The 17,263-nt window shown below is 29.4% G+C and overlaps 1 protein-coding gene across 1 annotated transcript; it reads left to right on the top strand.

Moving 5' to 3' along the window:
• Window positions 1-7,787: 7,787 nt before the first annotated feature.
• LOC120088222 lies at window positions 7,788-12,136 on the top strand. Its single transcript, XM_039045366.1, has 6 exons — window positions 7,788-8,104; window positions 8,935-8,997; window positions 9,226-9,273; window positions 10,555-10,620; window positions 11,047-11,115; window positions 11,850-12,136. Exons 1-6 carry the CDS (start codon window positions 8,048-8,050, stop codon window positions 11,856-11,858), a joined length of 312 nt encoding a protein of 103 aa, XP_038901294.1. The 5' UTR covers window positions 7,788-8,047; the 3' UTR covers window positions 11,859-12,136.
• Window positions 12,137-17,263: the final 5,127 nt, after the last annotated feature.

The following is a 17,263-nucleotide window of genomic DNA, read 5'->3' as shown; positions in this document are numbered from 1 at the left end:
TGGCCACTAAGACTCCACTATTTTGTGCAGCTCGACGATTATCATGCTCTACAGTATGAAACCGTGCCCCATTAAAAATGCATCCATTGTAAGAGCGCACCTCAGACGAAGGTCCCATTGCAAGTGAAAAGAAATCATCGGAGATATCTTCTCTCTCGTGCCGTTGTAGAACCTGATAATTAATTATACATTAAGAATGACTACAAAAAATGAATAATCTCTCAACTTTCAATGCTATGTATACCTGATATCTAAACCAATCGAGAAATTTGTGTTGATGTCTTATATATAAGTTAGAGGCGCTTTCAGCTTCACGACGAATTAACCTCAAGTGTTGCCTAGAAAATTGATCTTTTGAAAGTTATATCAAAAGATTTATTCTAGAACTTAGAAATTTATAAAGTTTGAAATGTACTTGCGATAGTCTATTATTTCTTTACAATTGTTGAGAATGTACCAATGTGTCATACGCTTTTCTTCCGCTGATAGCGTCCGTAAAGTTGATACCCCTAATGGCCGTACCTTCTGCCTAAATAATTCAAATTCACCAACTATCTCATGATATTATCATCATTTCGTTCATCTCCATTGAATCTCGTTTCAATCCTACTTAGATATCGCGAGCAGAAATTCCACGATTCATTCATTGCATATGCTTTTGCTATAGACCCCTCAGGATGTTCTTTGTTCCGTACAAATTGTTTTATGTTCTTAAACTTCTTTCAATAGGATACATCCAACTATAACTAACTGGACCCACCACTTTGGTTTCATATGGTAAATGAACTGCAAGGTGTACCATTACATCGAAGAAGGCAGGCGGGAATATTTTCTCCAACTTACAAAATATGACTATGATGTCTGCTTGTAGTCTGTTCAAATCACTTACATGGATTGTCTTTGCATATAAGTCGCGAAATAATGTACACAATTCAACAATAGCAGTGGATATGTTCTTCGGTAGGTATGGTCGAATACCAATAGGTGATTTGACTTTTTTTGCCCCTAATGTTATTGATTTTTTTTGCCCCTAAACTAAGTCCAAAATTGAGTAATAAGAAAAATGAGTCCCTTTTTTTTCCTCTTAAAAACCAAAGTGTTTTTACGGGTATAGAGTTTAGGGATACAAACATCATAGTAAATTAACAATAACATCCATAATATTAATTACATGTACATCCATATTTCACAATTCACAATAACATCCACAATCCACCAAATTGCAGAAATTATAACGTAAAAACAACAAATGAGGTAGATACAAAATGACAATAATCCACCAAATTGCATAAATTGTAACATCCATAATCCACAATTCACAATAATCCACTGTTCACACGAAACTTCTGGAGAAACTTGTTTTGTGGAGTTGAACTTGAGTTGGTGTTGATGTTGAAGTTGATTTGATGCGATGTGGTTCGATCTCTAATACTTGATCCTCTGATTCTCTCTCGGTTGGTGAATGTGCTTGACTTGAAGAAGGAAAGCACTGGACGTTCTTGAAGTATAAGTCTTGGAAGAGTCTTTGTGGCTTCAAGGGTCTTCTATCTTCTTGGAGTGCAGCTTCATAAGTCTTGGGATTCTTCTGCTTGTTGATGAATTCTCTCTAGGCTCTCTGAATGTAGAAAATGCTGACCCCTCCAAATGATGAGTGCTTCTCTATTTATAGAGTTCACAGGTGGGCTTGGGCTTGGCTGATCCATGGGTCTGGCTTTTGGGCCCAACTAGTTGGACTTGGGCTTGGTTGGTCCATGAGTCTAGCCTTTGGGCCCAATTAATCGGATTTAGGCCTGATTTGACATTTGGGTCAAATTCAACTTATTTTTGGGCTTAGTTGGACTTTGACCCAAATAATAATATCAAATTAGGCAAAATTAATCTTATCTGATTCTACAGTTATGATAAAACCATGTAGCGTCATCAAAATTTGTCTTCAACTTCAATTTAGGACAAATGTCAACTCATAATTGAGCCCAAATTTAACGATTTGAAATTTCGTCATTAATTTAGTAAATGACGTGGCAACTTGTGATTGGTCCAAAATTTCTCATTTAACATCCACCAAATTGCAGAAATTGTAACATCTATTATAGTAAATTTAGTAATCCCTAACCTTAAGAATTAAAGGGAAAAAAAAGACTACCAATTAACATCCACAATCCATAATTCATAATTCACATTAGATTATCAACATGCTAGAAAGAAAACATTACCAACATTACCAACATGGTAGAAATTAAACATTACCAACATTACCCACATGCTAGAAATTAAACATTACAAACATTACCAACATGCTAGAAATTAAATATTACCAATATTACCAACATATTAGAAATTAAACATTACCAACATTAATTACCAATATTACCAACATGCTAGAAATTAAACATTACCAACATTACCAACATGCAAGAAATTAAAAACAATAGCTTAAATTAATTCACAAAATAAGAGAAAATAAATGAAATGGATGTGAGCGAACCTTGTTGAAAGCTTGAAAAGAACAACAAATTCACAAGCAATGAAGGGGGAAGGCGGCGGTGGACGGCGACACGAAGGGGGAAGGAGAAGAAGGCGGGTGGTGGCACAAAGTGGGAAGGGGAAGGCGGCGTAAAAGGGGAAGGGGCGGGTGGGTGCAAGGGAGAGCAGAGTGCAAGGGGAAGGGAAAAGGGGGAATGGGCGCAAGGGGAAGGGAAGGGGGAGTGGTGATGCGGGCAAAGGGGAAGAGGAGAAGAGAGAACGATGGCTAGGGTTTTGATAATGAGAAGAAGGGGAAAATGAAGAAGAAAGGATCTGGTTTTTACCATATCCAATCTCCCGACGCTGCCCAACGGGTGTCGAGAGGTCCGTCACGATTAAATAAGGAACTCCCGACGCCTAAAACAACCTGTCGGGAGTCTTGATGATTAAAAGAGGTCTCGACGAGCCTTTATGTTATTGGGAGTTCTAGGAACTCCCGACGGTCCCTGACGACCGATTTAGGCATCGGGGGAGCTCATTTTTCTTGTAGTGGATATACCTTGTATTGTGTATATTATTTAGCAATCTATTACATTGATATGCCTTATTATAATAATGTACAACTCATTGGGTATCATCTAATTAGGTATCATTTAGCAATCTATCAAAATTGTGTATATCATTAGCAATCACTTATTGGATATCACTTAACAATCTATCACATTGATACTAAGTAGTTTACGAGGGGAGATCATGATGCCACCCATGAAATTAAAAAGTACAAGCTACAAATTTTACCAACCATGACAATCAGATAAAAATTAGATATCAACCATATGACAATCAAATAAAAATTACAAAGTATTTAATATCCAATGAAAATCATGTCAATAAGATAGAAATCAGATAAATATCACATGACAATCACATAGCAATCAAATAGAGATCACAAAGTGTTAAATCACATGACAATCAGATGAATATCAGATAACAATCACATGACAATCAGATAGAACTCTTGTCAATCATATAACCATATTTGATTTTCCATGCTTAAACTATTGGAAACTTAATCATAACTACAAAATAATACAAAAATATAAAGCCTAAAATAAGATATAACTCACATTGATACATAAGTATATAATACAATGATGGTAATTAGATATCAATAAGATAGTAATTAGATAATAATTCCATGACAGTCAAAAGGAATTACAAAATACTTAATATCAAATAAAACCACCTAGCAAACCTCACAAACTATTCAGTAGAATACATGAATTTCTTTACGAGCAATCGGATAAAACTTTCTTTCTTTCTTTATTTTTTTCTCTTTCAAATATCTAATACATGAATACAAGTTCCATTATGCTCCAAATCAACCATATACACATCCAAATTCATCCACAGAAAATCAGAGAAGTTGAAATTTGAAACAATAAAATTTCAATTTCTCCAATCAAGAATTCTCAAGAAGGTAAGGTAACCATTCTTTTACTTATACTGAGATCTTAAAAATGATATTCTATCCAACTCATCCCAACTTACCACACCATTCAGTTGGGATCCATACCAAAATTGGATTGAAAATTCATTAAATGGAAATTCAATCAAATTAGCAAAGCAACAATATACAGGACAATTGCATTGTATTTGTATTGGCTCTGTTTGAGGTACTTCAAATTTTAATTCCCTTTTTGTGAATAATATGTATAGTTTAAGTGATTTGGTATTGGTTTGGAAATTCAGTCATCTTGTTGGAAGAGTTGGTGGTGCTATTCCCATCTGTCACCATTGTGGACGAACATGTGGCTAGAGGTAGAACTTCACTAAAAATTATATACACAGAAAGGAAGTGCAGATGCAAATCTCTCAAAGTAGGAAGTATTTGGTGGTGACTTCTGATGAAAGCAATGGTGAGCCACCACACATCGACAAGGAGGAGAAGGAGGCAATATTAATGTAGCATGCTTCAGAGGGGAAAGGAACGCTCCAATCTTCAACGATGAGGAAGGGGAAGTTGCTCAATCGTATTCTTTGATGAGAAAAGAACGTAAATTGGAAAAATGTGCTATTGAGAATTCCACATTGAAAAAATCAAGAGGACTCACACTCTTTATAAGATAGATGGGTTACCCCTTTGATTGTCAATTGATTTTGAGATGGAACTTCATACTATCAAACATGGTATAGATGGAGTCCTATACTTTCTAACATTAGATATGACAATAATAAATCATAATTTTAATTGTGGGATAATTTGGAATAAAAAAAAGTTTAAAATCTGATTCCCTTTATATATATATGAGTAACTTGATTTTAGTTTTTAGGATATTCCCATATTTAATTTGATAACCATTGCAATTCCCCTAATAAAAACACAGAAAAACGGAAAGTTCAGAAAGGGGAAGATAGTTATGACTAATCAGGAAGGAGTAGAAGTTTTAAAATAAATAAATAACTAAATTCAATGGAAAAAAACAAAAAACATAACACAGAGATTTTTTTTTTTTTTTTTTTTTTTTTTGACATTACAGAAACTATTAGTACAAAACACAGACTTAATGTTTGTTAAAAAAGAAAAGAAAAGAAAAGAAAAAAGAAAAAACAGACTTAATGTCGACAAAAACATGCAAGATACCATTTAGTATAATTAAATTAACTTTGTTCCTTTTATCTCTACTATTAAATGCAGATATAACTTAACAGATAATGGTTTAAATATGAATTCGAATTAATTATGACTTATGTTTTGAATTTTATTGCCTGTGTTTATTGTAATAATTAATTCTACATCCTTTGACTTTAAAATTTTCCTTCACTTTTGATTTTTTCTATAATTGTAATCGATTGTCACGTGCGTGGAGAACATTGACAAAGAAAGAATCAATCAATTGATCCTATTTTTAGAATATACAACATTACTGGAACTCTCAAACTTTTTTTTAAAAAAAATGTTTCATTATTTTTGTTGATGTCAAATTTTGGTCAAGAGAAAAACACATCTGACCTTCATATGACATTAACGATACATTTGTAATTTTAAAGAAGAGAGGGCCTAAAAATGAAAAAAAGGCCTCCGATGCCTAAGTTAGTATCATAATTATGAAATAGAGAAAAATAGGAACTTCTAAGTTATCTCCTCCAATACTCTTCCGACCTATTTATAGTTTTTCTCCTCATCCTCTAATCATTTTCTTTCTTAGGAATACTTCCCTACTCCTGGACTTGTCGAAACCCTAGGACTCAGCTAGGCTTGGCTCGACAATAATCAAGGTCGAGCAAGTGGTATGGGCTCGACCCTGCCACCCTTCTGTCCAGCTTTTCTCTTAAACCTGATATCCTACATCAAGATGACCATTTTGCCCTCTGATCCAATTTTACCATTAATAATTTTTTTTCTCCCGACAATTACTATTATTATTATTTTGAAAATAATATTTCTCCCCCTAAATTTTGAGTTTGATTTTCATTTGATTATGTTTCAAAATGTTATATTTTTAGTTTTTAAGTTTAGGATTGATTTTAATTTAGTAAAAAAAATTTAATATGTTACATTTTTACCCTTAATCTTGATTTTTCACTAAACTCTTTACCACATTTTTCTATGTTAATTTTTATTAATTATTTTAAAATAATTATGAAATAAATATTTCAAATTAATTTTAATAGTGACAAAAAAAAGTAAAATTTAATTAATTTTAATAATTTTTTTACAAAAAAAGTCAACTAATAATTTTATTTTTGTCAATCATTTCCCACGTGAGTCTTTCCTTCCACATCTCATCAATTACTGTAACTAAAATAATAGAAATTACTAGTGAAAAGCAAAGAATATTCTACAATATAGATATTTTCTTGGGGCAAAATTAAAAAAAAAAAAAAAAAAAAAACACATCACAAGTTTGCTTTTGATTACACTTTTTCTTTCTTTCTTTCTTGTTTCATCATTATAAATCAGGCCTTTTTAATTCGTCAAAGGTTTGAGTTGGTTTTACTTTAATGTTGTTTGCTTCATTGCTTGTTGGTAACGGATTGGAGACTGGCACGTGTGAAAAGGGTATCGTTCGCATGCGTTTTCGTTGGATAGACAATTTGCCATTATAACCTAACCTTACCCAATAAAAATAAATATTATTACATCCCACAAATGTTAGATAGAGTCAACTTTCCCACAAAACATAATTAACCCACATAATTCTAATTTAAATTATTACTTTTTCTCTATCATATATCAACATATAATATGAAAAAAAACCAATGGAAGAATAGTTTAACAACTATTTTTATAGGTTAAAAGTGGATAAAATTCTGTCAATATAAGTTTAACAGTAATTAACATGATTCATTTCAATCTTTGTTGTATGAAAAATGGATCAAATTCTCGCTATTTTGTAACATTTATAAATGTTATACCTGAATCACAATTTTAATATATTTTTTTAATGGAAAAACTATATTATGAATTATTTCCATCCTACAAGGTAGTAGGTATACGTCATTCTTTGTCATGATCTACTAGGTTAAATTGATCTATAAATTTTTTACGACATGATTTTTTGTTATTACGAAGTGAATATTCATATGTACAACCTTTAAAAGAAAAAGGTAGAGAAAACATTATTCTTAGTTCAAATAAGAGAGTGAGTTCACAAGGTCATGTTTACCAAATCGTAATAAAAATTGATGTAACCGTAATAAAGTTTCATTGATAGATCAATTATAATGAGTATGAATAGCAAATATAATTGAATTATTTTTTTATCGCGTTTATTTAAAATTGTGTTACCTTTGAGGGTCGAATTATAATGGTAACGATAAACGATAACAGTAAATGTGTCAAAATTACAATTTTTTTTGAAACAGTAATAATAATGGTAACCATAACGATAATGATAACAATACAACGTAATTTCTAAATGCAATTGTATTGAGCACGTTTTGCTTGTCAATGAATTTATGTTTTTTTTTATTACAGATTTGAAAATGGGTTCCATGCGTTAGTATGAATGTAAAATACAAATAAACAACACCAAATATAATCAAACAAGGTTCACTCTTCATATTACCGTTGGACTAGGATAAACTTAACCTAAATTCAAGCAATCTACTTGTGAAAGATACTAATACATATATCTAAACTAATGGATCTATATACTTAACTTGACAAGCATTTAACACTTTTGACTAGATGATCTTGATGAGAAAGGTTAAGGTAATATTTAACGTTTTATTTTATTTAATTATTTAATTATTTAATTTTATTTTTTAAAATATTCTTATCTTACCCTCTTACTCTTTCCTTCATCTCTATCTCTCTCTTTACATTTTGCAGTGCGTTGGTCCCCTTTTTGTTCCACTTTGTTTCACTTGAATCTCTCCCTTTCCTCCCTCCTCAAGCTATTTTATTTCTCTTCATATTCTCTCTTTCTCTCCTTATAAATTGGAGATGTATTTCTATTGGTTCCACACAGAATCCTTCATTCCCCATTGTTGCCTTCTCACACTTCAATAAGAAAATTAAAAACCCCTCTTTCTTAAATCTCCCTCTTCAATTTTTGTGTAAATTTTGCATATTGAAATGGCAGAGTTCAATGGTGGGTATGGGGACAGCTTCTCTTCACCCCCTGATCAGGAGGTAAACCTTTTTTTTTTTTTTCTTCATTTTTAAGTTCAATTAAATTATCCAGTTTCGAACTCCTAAGAAAATATTATTTCAATTTTCAATTTAAATCTTGTCGAAGAATCTAAGAAAACTCAATTTTCTAAAATAAAAGAAAAATTAAAATTCTGTTATTTGATTTTTTTGAAAACTAAGTTTCTAAACGTTATTTTACTTTCTTAATTTGTTATTTAAATGTGTTTTAAAAAATCAAACTAAATTTTAAACTAAAAAAAGGTAATTTTTAAAAATGTCAAATTGTAAAAACCACTCTTCAAGTATGGAGATAGTTACATTTATACCTTTAATCTTTCAATTTTAAAAATTGGACATTCAAAATTATATAAGACCTTCAAATTTATATAATTGTATACATTGTAACATTTGTATAAGTTTAAAATTTCAATTTTCAACATTTTTTAGTTCAATTTTTATAATTATTATAAATTTGAGGATCTAATTTTAACAATTATAAAAGTTTAGGAGTCTAATTTTTAGAGTTCGAAAATTTGAAGATGTATTTGTAATTACTACCAAACTTTTATGGATGATTTTTCAAAAAAAAAAAAACACTTTTAGAACTAGAGTGGCTTCGTCGGCCAACGCCGTTTCGTGGGTGTCGGTGGGTACACGTACACTGTATACATATACGACGCCGTTTTAGGTGATGGAGTTGTTGGCCTGTCAAAGATCGTACCACGTGGAATTCCTCTTTTACGACACCCGTTTGACAACCTGGAATTTTAAATTATTAGTTTTCTTATTTATTAATTAGATTAAATTGGATCGATTATTTTTATTTATAGGCAATTTCCACGGGGAAGAAGTACGGAGGGTTGGTGCCAAGGAAGAAACCCTTGATTTCAAAGGTTAGTTAAGTCGTTTTATGTTTTTCTATATTATTATACAAAGTCATATTTTATTTTAGTCTCTCTTTAATTATTAAAACATTGTATTATATTAACAAGTTCATCGTGAAAATAGTCTTGACCGGTTCTGACCGATCACTTTGTTAGTTACTTATAAGAAAAAAGTATAAATTTGTTTGTTTAATTAAATGAGGAAATAGAGGAGTGAAAAGTGGTGTTTGGATGCAGGATAATGAAAGAGCATTCTTTGATTCAGCAGACTGGGCCCTATGCAAGGTGATTTTATAACCTAATAAGTATGTTTGAAAGTGATTTTAAAATGACTAAATCATTTTTGTCATTTTTAAAATCATCGTGAAACATGTTTTTAATCATTCAAAACTAAATTTGATGAAAAAAATCGTATTTATAAGTGTAAAATTGAAAATTAAATTAATATTTAGTAATTATAAATATATTTTTGAATGATTTTAAAAATAAAAAATATATATCTTTTGGCAATTTTAAAATCACTTCCAAATAGATTAGATAACATATTTTCTCAATCATGTTTTTCTTTTTATCTCCAAGAATAAGAACTTGGGCTGGTCCATATTTCATAAAGCTTGGCCCAGTCATATAAAACAATGACAAAAAAATAAAGTGCAGAAATTGTCGTTATTATTATTGTTTTTATTATTAATTTTTTATTTTAAGAATCAAATCTCCAATCTCAAAAGTTAATAGTATAAGTTTTATATCAATTTGCTTTTTAACCTACCTACTTTATTTAGAGAGCCAAATTAAATCTTAAATCTTAATTTTTAGTTTTCTTTTTTCTATTTTTGAGTTTTCATTTTTATTTTTGTTTTACTTTCATCTATTAGTTAATTGTGTTTCATAGATATTTTGTTTCTTTCTTTTAGTTCAATGGATTTTTTTCTTTTTTATGTTATTAATTATACGAATATTTGACTTTTTGATTAAATTTGTTAGAGAAAGTGACACTTTGGACGTTAACCCAATATGACTTTAGAAAGTTTAATGTTGTTGGACATAGTTATCCTCACTTTATTATTCACTATCATTTTCTTATCTTTTAAATGTATGACTTTGGTTGTATTTCCAACACAATTCGAATATAACTTAATAGATAAGATACAAATTATCAATCTAAAAGTTGATAACTCGATCCTCCGCTTTTCAATTATTAAAAAAAGAAAAAAAATTAGGTTGAAGGTGACAATTATTTTTTTTTTAAATTTAGTTTTTGTAACACTATTAGTTTAAATATTCAATGAAATTTCGGTTTATGAAATAGTTAATTATTAGTTAAGAAAGTTTAGACTTAAGAATGGACTTAATAGGACATAAAATAAAAATAAATTATCTTTAAAAACCAAAGAGAAGATAATTTAGTCCAGCCCAAATGACAATAATATACCTTCAAGTATTTTATACATTAATAAATTTACAAGTTTAACCAATATTATTAGAAGAAAATTGTAATTTTAATTTATAATATATTTCCTTTAGATATTGTTATATTTTTTTAATTCATTTATGTGGAAACTAAAGCAAGGAGCTCCTGGAGGGTATCAAAATACAATGGCAATGTTTGAGACTCTGCGACCGAAATTTCAGGTAGCCTCTCCTTTAGAAAAGGGAAAGAAAAATATTTGTTAAATTAGCAGTTTTATTGTAGTTGTATAGTTAAGATTAAAATATGTTTTGGTCCTTAAATTTCATTTAATTTTGATCCATGTAATTTTAATAAATTTTAACATTAATTCTTATGATTATTTTTTATTAGTTTTTCTTTTTAAATTTGGTTTTTATGAGCATTCTTTTTATAAATTGTAAAATTATATTTACATATCTTTCATGGTATGAAAAATATTATTATTATTATTATTTAATCAAAATTAAAAAATTAACTTGAAAAAACTAAAATTATAATTTATACATACAAGGACATAAATGGAATAGAATTAAAATAAACAAAAATGATATTTTAATCATTAATGTAATATTGTTGATGGAAATTGAAATTAATTTTTTAATTTGTAGAGAACCCAACGCCAACAACTTCCACCACGGCGACCTGGCTGCACGTCTGGACAAGACAACCTAGTACTGGTAAATAAACTCAAATTTAATATTGGGCTTTCGAATTTCAATATCCCATTCCATTACGATTATTTTTTTTTTTTTAAATAGTACTTTAGGATTTTTCTTTTTAAAATCAAAATACTTAGGATTTAATTCATATAATTTGGAATTTATTTTTGTTTTATGTTTAAATTTCTAATTATGATTTTTACCTTTTTTTAAATAAACATTTATTTCCAAAGGTTAAAAAAAAGTTTTTAAAAGTATATTTTCAATTTTCAAAATTTAACTTGATTTTGAAAATATTGATAAAAAGTATATATATATATATATAATGCCAAAAGCAACTTTAGGGAAACTAAGTAGAAATCATGTAATTTTTCCTGAAGCCTATTATCAAATTTAATTTCCTAAGCAATTGTTAAATCATGTAGTTTTATTTAGATTTTGAAAGGTAAAATTTTACACCTAGTATAAACAAAAGAACTCAAACGATAGGATCATAATTAAAATTTTGTAAAGTTTTGAAGTATACAATGTACATACCGCGATAGATATTAGAATAAAATGTTCCATTCATTAACTTAATTTATATATTTATCTTATTTATACGAACATGATGATATTTTAATCTTTATGTATTATTGACTAAAAGTTTAGAAATTCGATTCTAAGGCATATTCATGAACTATATATATACGTATCTTTCAATATTTTCTCTTCTTACATTTTTAATTTAATTTTAGTTTCTTGTTTTGCAGGAAGATTGATATTTACAACCAAGTGCATCAACTCAGTAAAAAGATAAATGGAAAAAGAAAATCACGTGGAAGCTTACTTTTTTTTTCCTTTGCACTTTTTCCTACTCACCTTCTTCTTCCCTTTTCTTTCATAAATAGGGGAGGGGAATCAAACATCTCACTACAACATTGATATTATATATACTTTATCAGCTATGTTTATTTATTTCTTTTTCCTTGTAATTAGTTTATTGAAAATGTGTAAATAAATGACGAAAATCTTGTGTAGATTTTGGAAGGTTTCATAAGTCCTAACCTTTTATTTTCTTTAAAAGTAACAACAATAATAGTATTAATATTGTTAGCTAGAGATATATAATCACTACAAGAAAATTGACCTATTTCAACAATCTTTTATTGGAGATTATAAAAAAACTTTCGGAAAAGATATACATTTATTAGAGGTTTTGGAAAAACCTTTAAAAAATATGTACTTTTTATTGAAGATAAATAAAAACCTTTGAAAAATATGTACTTTTTATCGAAGGTTAATAAAAACTTTTGAAAAAGATATATATTTATTGAAAGTGTTGAAAAAACCTTTGATAAATATTTACTTTTTATCGAAGGTTATTTAAACACTTTTGAAAATGATATACATTTATCAAAGGATATTATAAACCTTTGGAAAAGATACTATCCTTTATTGAATGATCTTAAAAACCTTTGAAAAATATGTACTTTTTGTTGAAGGTTAATTAAAACTTTTGAAAAAGATATATATTTACCGGAGGTATTGAAAAAACCTTTAATAATATATCTACTTTTTATAGAAGATTATTTAAACACCTTTGAAAATGATAAACATTTTGTTGGCTTTTTGACCTTTAATCTCAAATTAATTAATTAATTAATCAATGTTTTGATGATAACAAACTCAATTTTTAATTACTGAAAATCTTAGTGTTTTAATATGTCCATAGAGTAGAGCTCGGAACAACAATTCCAACACTGTTTCTTCTATAACTCTTTCCTTTTTATTTTTGCAATTAATTTAAGAAATTTATTGTATGTTTTAGTTTGTTCTTATTTATTTGCTAAAATTTGATAGAATTAAATAATTATAATTTTTTGTCATCTTATTTGTTGCATAAATTGAATTTTTCTTGTTTATTTATAAAAAGTGTATTAATTAGTTTAATTGGTTTAAAAAACATGCTCTTTAAATGCCAAAGCTATTAATTGCTTATTTTGTGCTTTGAATGAAGTTGAGTATAATAGAGTGTCTAATTTGCAAAACCGCTAAAGAGATATGGGAAAATTAGAAATTACTCATGAAGGAACTAGTCAAGTAAAAGAAACAAAGATTGACATGTTAATTCATCAATATAAAATGTTTAAAATTGATGAAAATGAAGCTATTTCCGATATGTTTATTAGATTTACTAATATTGTCAATGCTTTAGAGGACTTGGGAAAAGTACTCAAATCTTGAGAAGATAAAGAAGTTATTGTGGTCTTTGCCTAAACAATGGGAGCCTAAAGTCACCGCCATTCAAGAGGCAAAGGATCTCAAATCTCTCTCCATTGACGAACTCATGGGCTTGTTGTTGACGCATGAGATAAAGATCAAGAAAAAAACATGGAGGATGAGAAGAAAAAGAAAGAAAAGAGTATAGCTTTAAAGACCATCTCTTTAGAAGTTGACTCCAAGATGAAATATGACCTTGATGAAGATGATGTTGCCTATCTTTCACGTAAGTATAAGAACTTCAATAAAGATAAATAAGCAATTCAAGAAGCATCTCTCCAACCAAAAAGAGTCAAAAGGTAAAAAGAGCAAAAAGGATGAGGTCATATGCTATGAATGCAAGAAGCCGGGTCATATTTGAACGATTGTCCTTTTTTCAAAATCATCCTAGAAATCCAAGAACAAAGCAATGAAGCTACTTGGGATGATAGCGATGAAAGAAGAAAGTGGGAGTGATAATGAAGAAGTGGCCAATTTTTGCTTCATGGCTCATAGTGACAAAGAGGATGAATAAAACGATGAGTTTTGTTTGAAAGCCTCTAAGAAAAACAAGTGGTACTTGGATAGTGGTTGCTCAAGGTACATGACAGGAGACCCATCCAAGTTTGTCTCTCTCTCCAAAAAGGATGGAGGTCTTGTAACCTTTGGTGACAACAAGAAAGGTAAAATAATTGGTAAAGGTAGTATAGGTAATGAATCTTCTATTTTAATTGAAAATGTACTTTTGGTTGATGGTTTGAAGCATTATTTACTTAGTATTAGTCAATTGTGTTGATAAAGGCTTTAGAGTTGTGTTTGATAAAAAGAATTACATCATTGAAAATGCTAGTGATAGAAAAGTTATATTTGTTGGAAATAGAGATGAAAATGTTTATACTATTGATTGAATGATTGTCCTATTAATGATAAATGTTTATTGGCTTTGCATAATGATTCTTGGTTATGGCATAGAAGACTAGGAAATGCTAGCATGTACTTAATTTCAAATATTTCCAAGAATTCTTTGGTTAGAGGTCTTCCCAAATTTAAATTTGAAAAAGACAAAGTTTGTGATGCTTAATCAAATAGGTAAGCAAACTAATCCTCTTTCAAATCTAAAAAAGTAATCTCTACAACTAGACCCCTTCAACTATTACACGTGGACTTATTTAACCTTTCTAGAATTGCTAGTTTTGGAGGGAACTATTATGCCTTTGTGATAGTTGATGATTTTTCAAGATTTACTTGTGGTTTTGATGCTAAAACATAAAGATGATGCTTTGAAAAGCTTTTCTAGTTTTGCAAAAAGAGTTCAAATGAAAAGGGTTTTTTTTGATTTCTAAAATTGGAGTGATCATGGAGGAGAATTTGATAGCAAATCTTTTGAACTTTTTGTGAAGAAAATGATTTTTCTCATAATTTTTCCATTCCAAGAACTCCTCAAAAAACAAACGGTGTAGTTGAAAGGAAAAATCGTACTTTGCAAGAATTTGCTAGATCAATGTTGCATGAGTATGGTTTACCTACATACTTTTGGGTGGAAGCCGTTAACACCGCTTGTTATGTTTTAAATAGAGTTTTAATTAGCCCTTCTTTGGATAAAACTTCTTATGAACTTTGGCATAACAAAATTCCAAATATTGGGTATTTCAAAGTTTTTGGTTGCAAATGTTTTATTTTGAATAATAAAGAAAAACTTGAAAATTTTGATTCTAAGACAGATGTTGGTATTTTCCTTTGGCTATTCCTCTACTGTAAAACTTATAGAGTTTTCAATAAAAGAACATTAGTAAATTGAGCAATCTATGCATGTAATATTTGATGAATCTTGCAATGTTTATTTCTAATGAGCCTATTTATAGTGATGTTTCAGAAGGAAATTTTGGAGATTTACTTGTTAGTGACAAAGGCAAGAAAATTGTTTCAAGTAAGCAAGCAAGAGGTGAGCTTAATCGAAAAGAACGAAGTTGGTTCTTCATCCATACCTAAAGAGTGGAGGTATGCTCCTTCCCATCCAAAGAATTAATTCTTGGTGATCCCAAACAAGGTGTGAAAACTCGTTCCTCTCTTAATATGTTTAATAATCTTGCTTTTATTTCTCAAATTGAACCAAAAAGTTTTAAAGATGTCAAAAATGATGAATTTTGGATTTTTAGCCATGCAAGAAGAATTAAATCAATTTGAAATGAATAAAGTTCGGGAGTTAGCCTTAGGCCCTCTCATGCTTCTATAATTGAAACTAAATGGGTCTTTAGAAATAAAATGGATGAAAATGGAAATATCATTAGAAATAAAGCTAGACTTGTAGCTCAAAGTTATTGTCAAGGGAAGAATAGATTATAAAGAAAACTTTTGCACCCGTTGCTAGATTAGAAGCTATTAGAATGTTGCTTGCTTTTGCTTCTTATAAGAATTTCATTTTGTATCAAATGGATGTGAAAAGTGCATTTTTAAATGGTTATATCATGGAGGAAGTTTATTGCAGAACAACCTCCGGGGTTTGAAAGTTTTGATTTTCCTAATCATGTCTATAAGTTGAAAAAGACTCTTTATGGCTTAAAACAAGCTCCAAGAGCTTGGTATGATAGACTTAGTAATTTCTTGCTTGAGAATGGATTTAAAATGGGTAAAATTGATACTACTCTTTTTATTAAGACTAAAGAAAATGATATGCTTTTAGTACAAATATATGTGGATGATATTATTTTTTGTTCTACTAATCCGTCTTTGTGTGAAGAATTTTCTAAGTTGTATGCATAGTGAATTTGAGATGAGTATTGATAGGAGAACTTAGCTTCTTCCTTGGACTCCAAATCAAACAACTGAATGATTGGATATTTCATAAGTCAAGAAAAATACACAGGGATTTGCTTAAAAAGATTCAAATTCATGAAGGTAAAACTGCAAAAATTCCTATGAGCACATCCACTGAGTTTGACAAGGATGAAAAGGTAAGTGTGTGGATATAAAAACTTATAGAGGTATGATAGGATCTTTACTTTATTTAACCACTAGTAGACCCGATATTATGTTTAGTGTATATCTTTGTGCTAGATTTCAATCTTGTCATAAGGAATCACATTTATATGCCGTTAAAAGGATTTTTATATTGCTTGTTACTATCGATTAGCTTATGTAACCTAGAATGCTTAATTTAATTGTAAGATTATTCTGTGCGGATTTTGCGGGTAGTTTACTTGACCGTAAGATACTAGTGGACTTGTATTTCTGTAGTTCCTTAGTTCTGGTTTAGTAAAAGCAAAATTGTTTGTCTTATCCACTACCGAAGCGGGAATATATTGCAGTTGTTAGTTGTTGCGGGGGTCTAACTTACAACTCCATTTGGGAGTGAACGACTCAGGTACTGCAGGGGCCTTTTAAATTACCAACTCTTTGGATTTTGAATAAGTTTGATAATGTGCCTATATTTTGTGATAATACTAGTGCTATTAATTTGACTAAAATCCTATACATCATTCTATGACTAAGCATATTGATATTAGACATCACTTTATTGAGAGCATGTGCAAAATGATAATATTACTCTTGAATTTGTAGATTCTAATAATCAATTAGCGGATATTTTTACCAAGTCTTCGAATGAAGAAAACTTTTGCAAAAAAGGCTTGAGCTCGGTATTATTCGTTTGTGATGCCTCTTGATTTTATATTTTACTTGTTAAATCTTTTAGAAGGCATTTTGAATAGGGGGAGATATGGAAAACATGTGTTAATATTCTTAGGGGGAGTTGTGCTAATTTATGTTCATGTTTTTAGGGAACATTTATGTAGTTTTCTAAATTTTTTCTTAATCTATTTTTTTTGATGATTCCAAAGAGGGAGAAGTTTAAGAAAATATGCTATAAAATTGGTTATGATTTTGATTTGTTATTAATTAGGGGAGGAATATTTTTTTTGAGTAAATC

Source organism: Benincasa hispida, chromosome 1 (genome assembly GCF_009727055.1).
Source record: "Benincasa hispida cultivar B227 chromosome 1, ASM972705v1, whole genome shotgun sequence".
In the NCBI taxonomy this organism is placed as follows: domain Eukaryota; kingdom Viridiplantae; phylum Streptophyta; class Magnoliopsida; order Cucurbitales; family Cucurbitaceae; genus Benincasa; species Benincasa hispida.
Note: the sequence above shows the minus strand (reverse complement) of the source record. Positions and strands in the feature narration are given on the sequence as shown.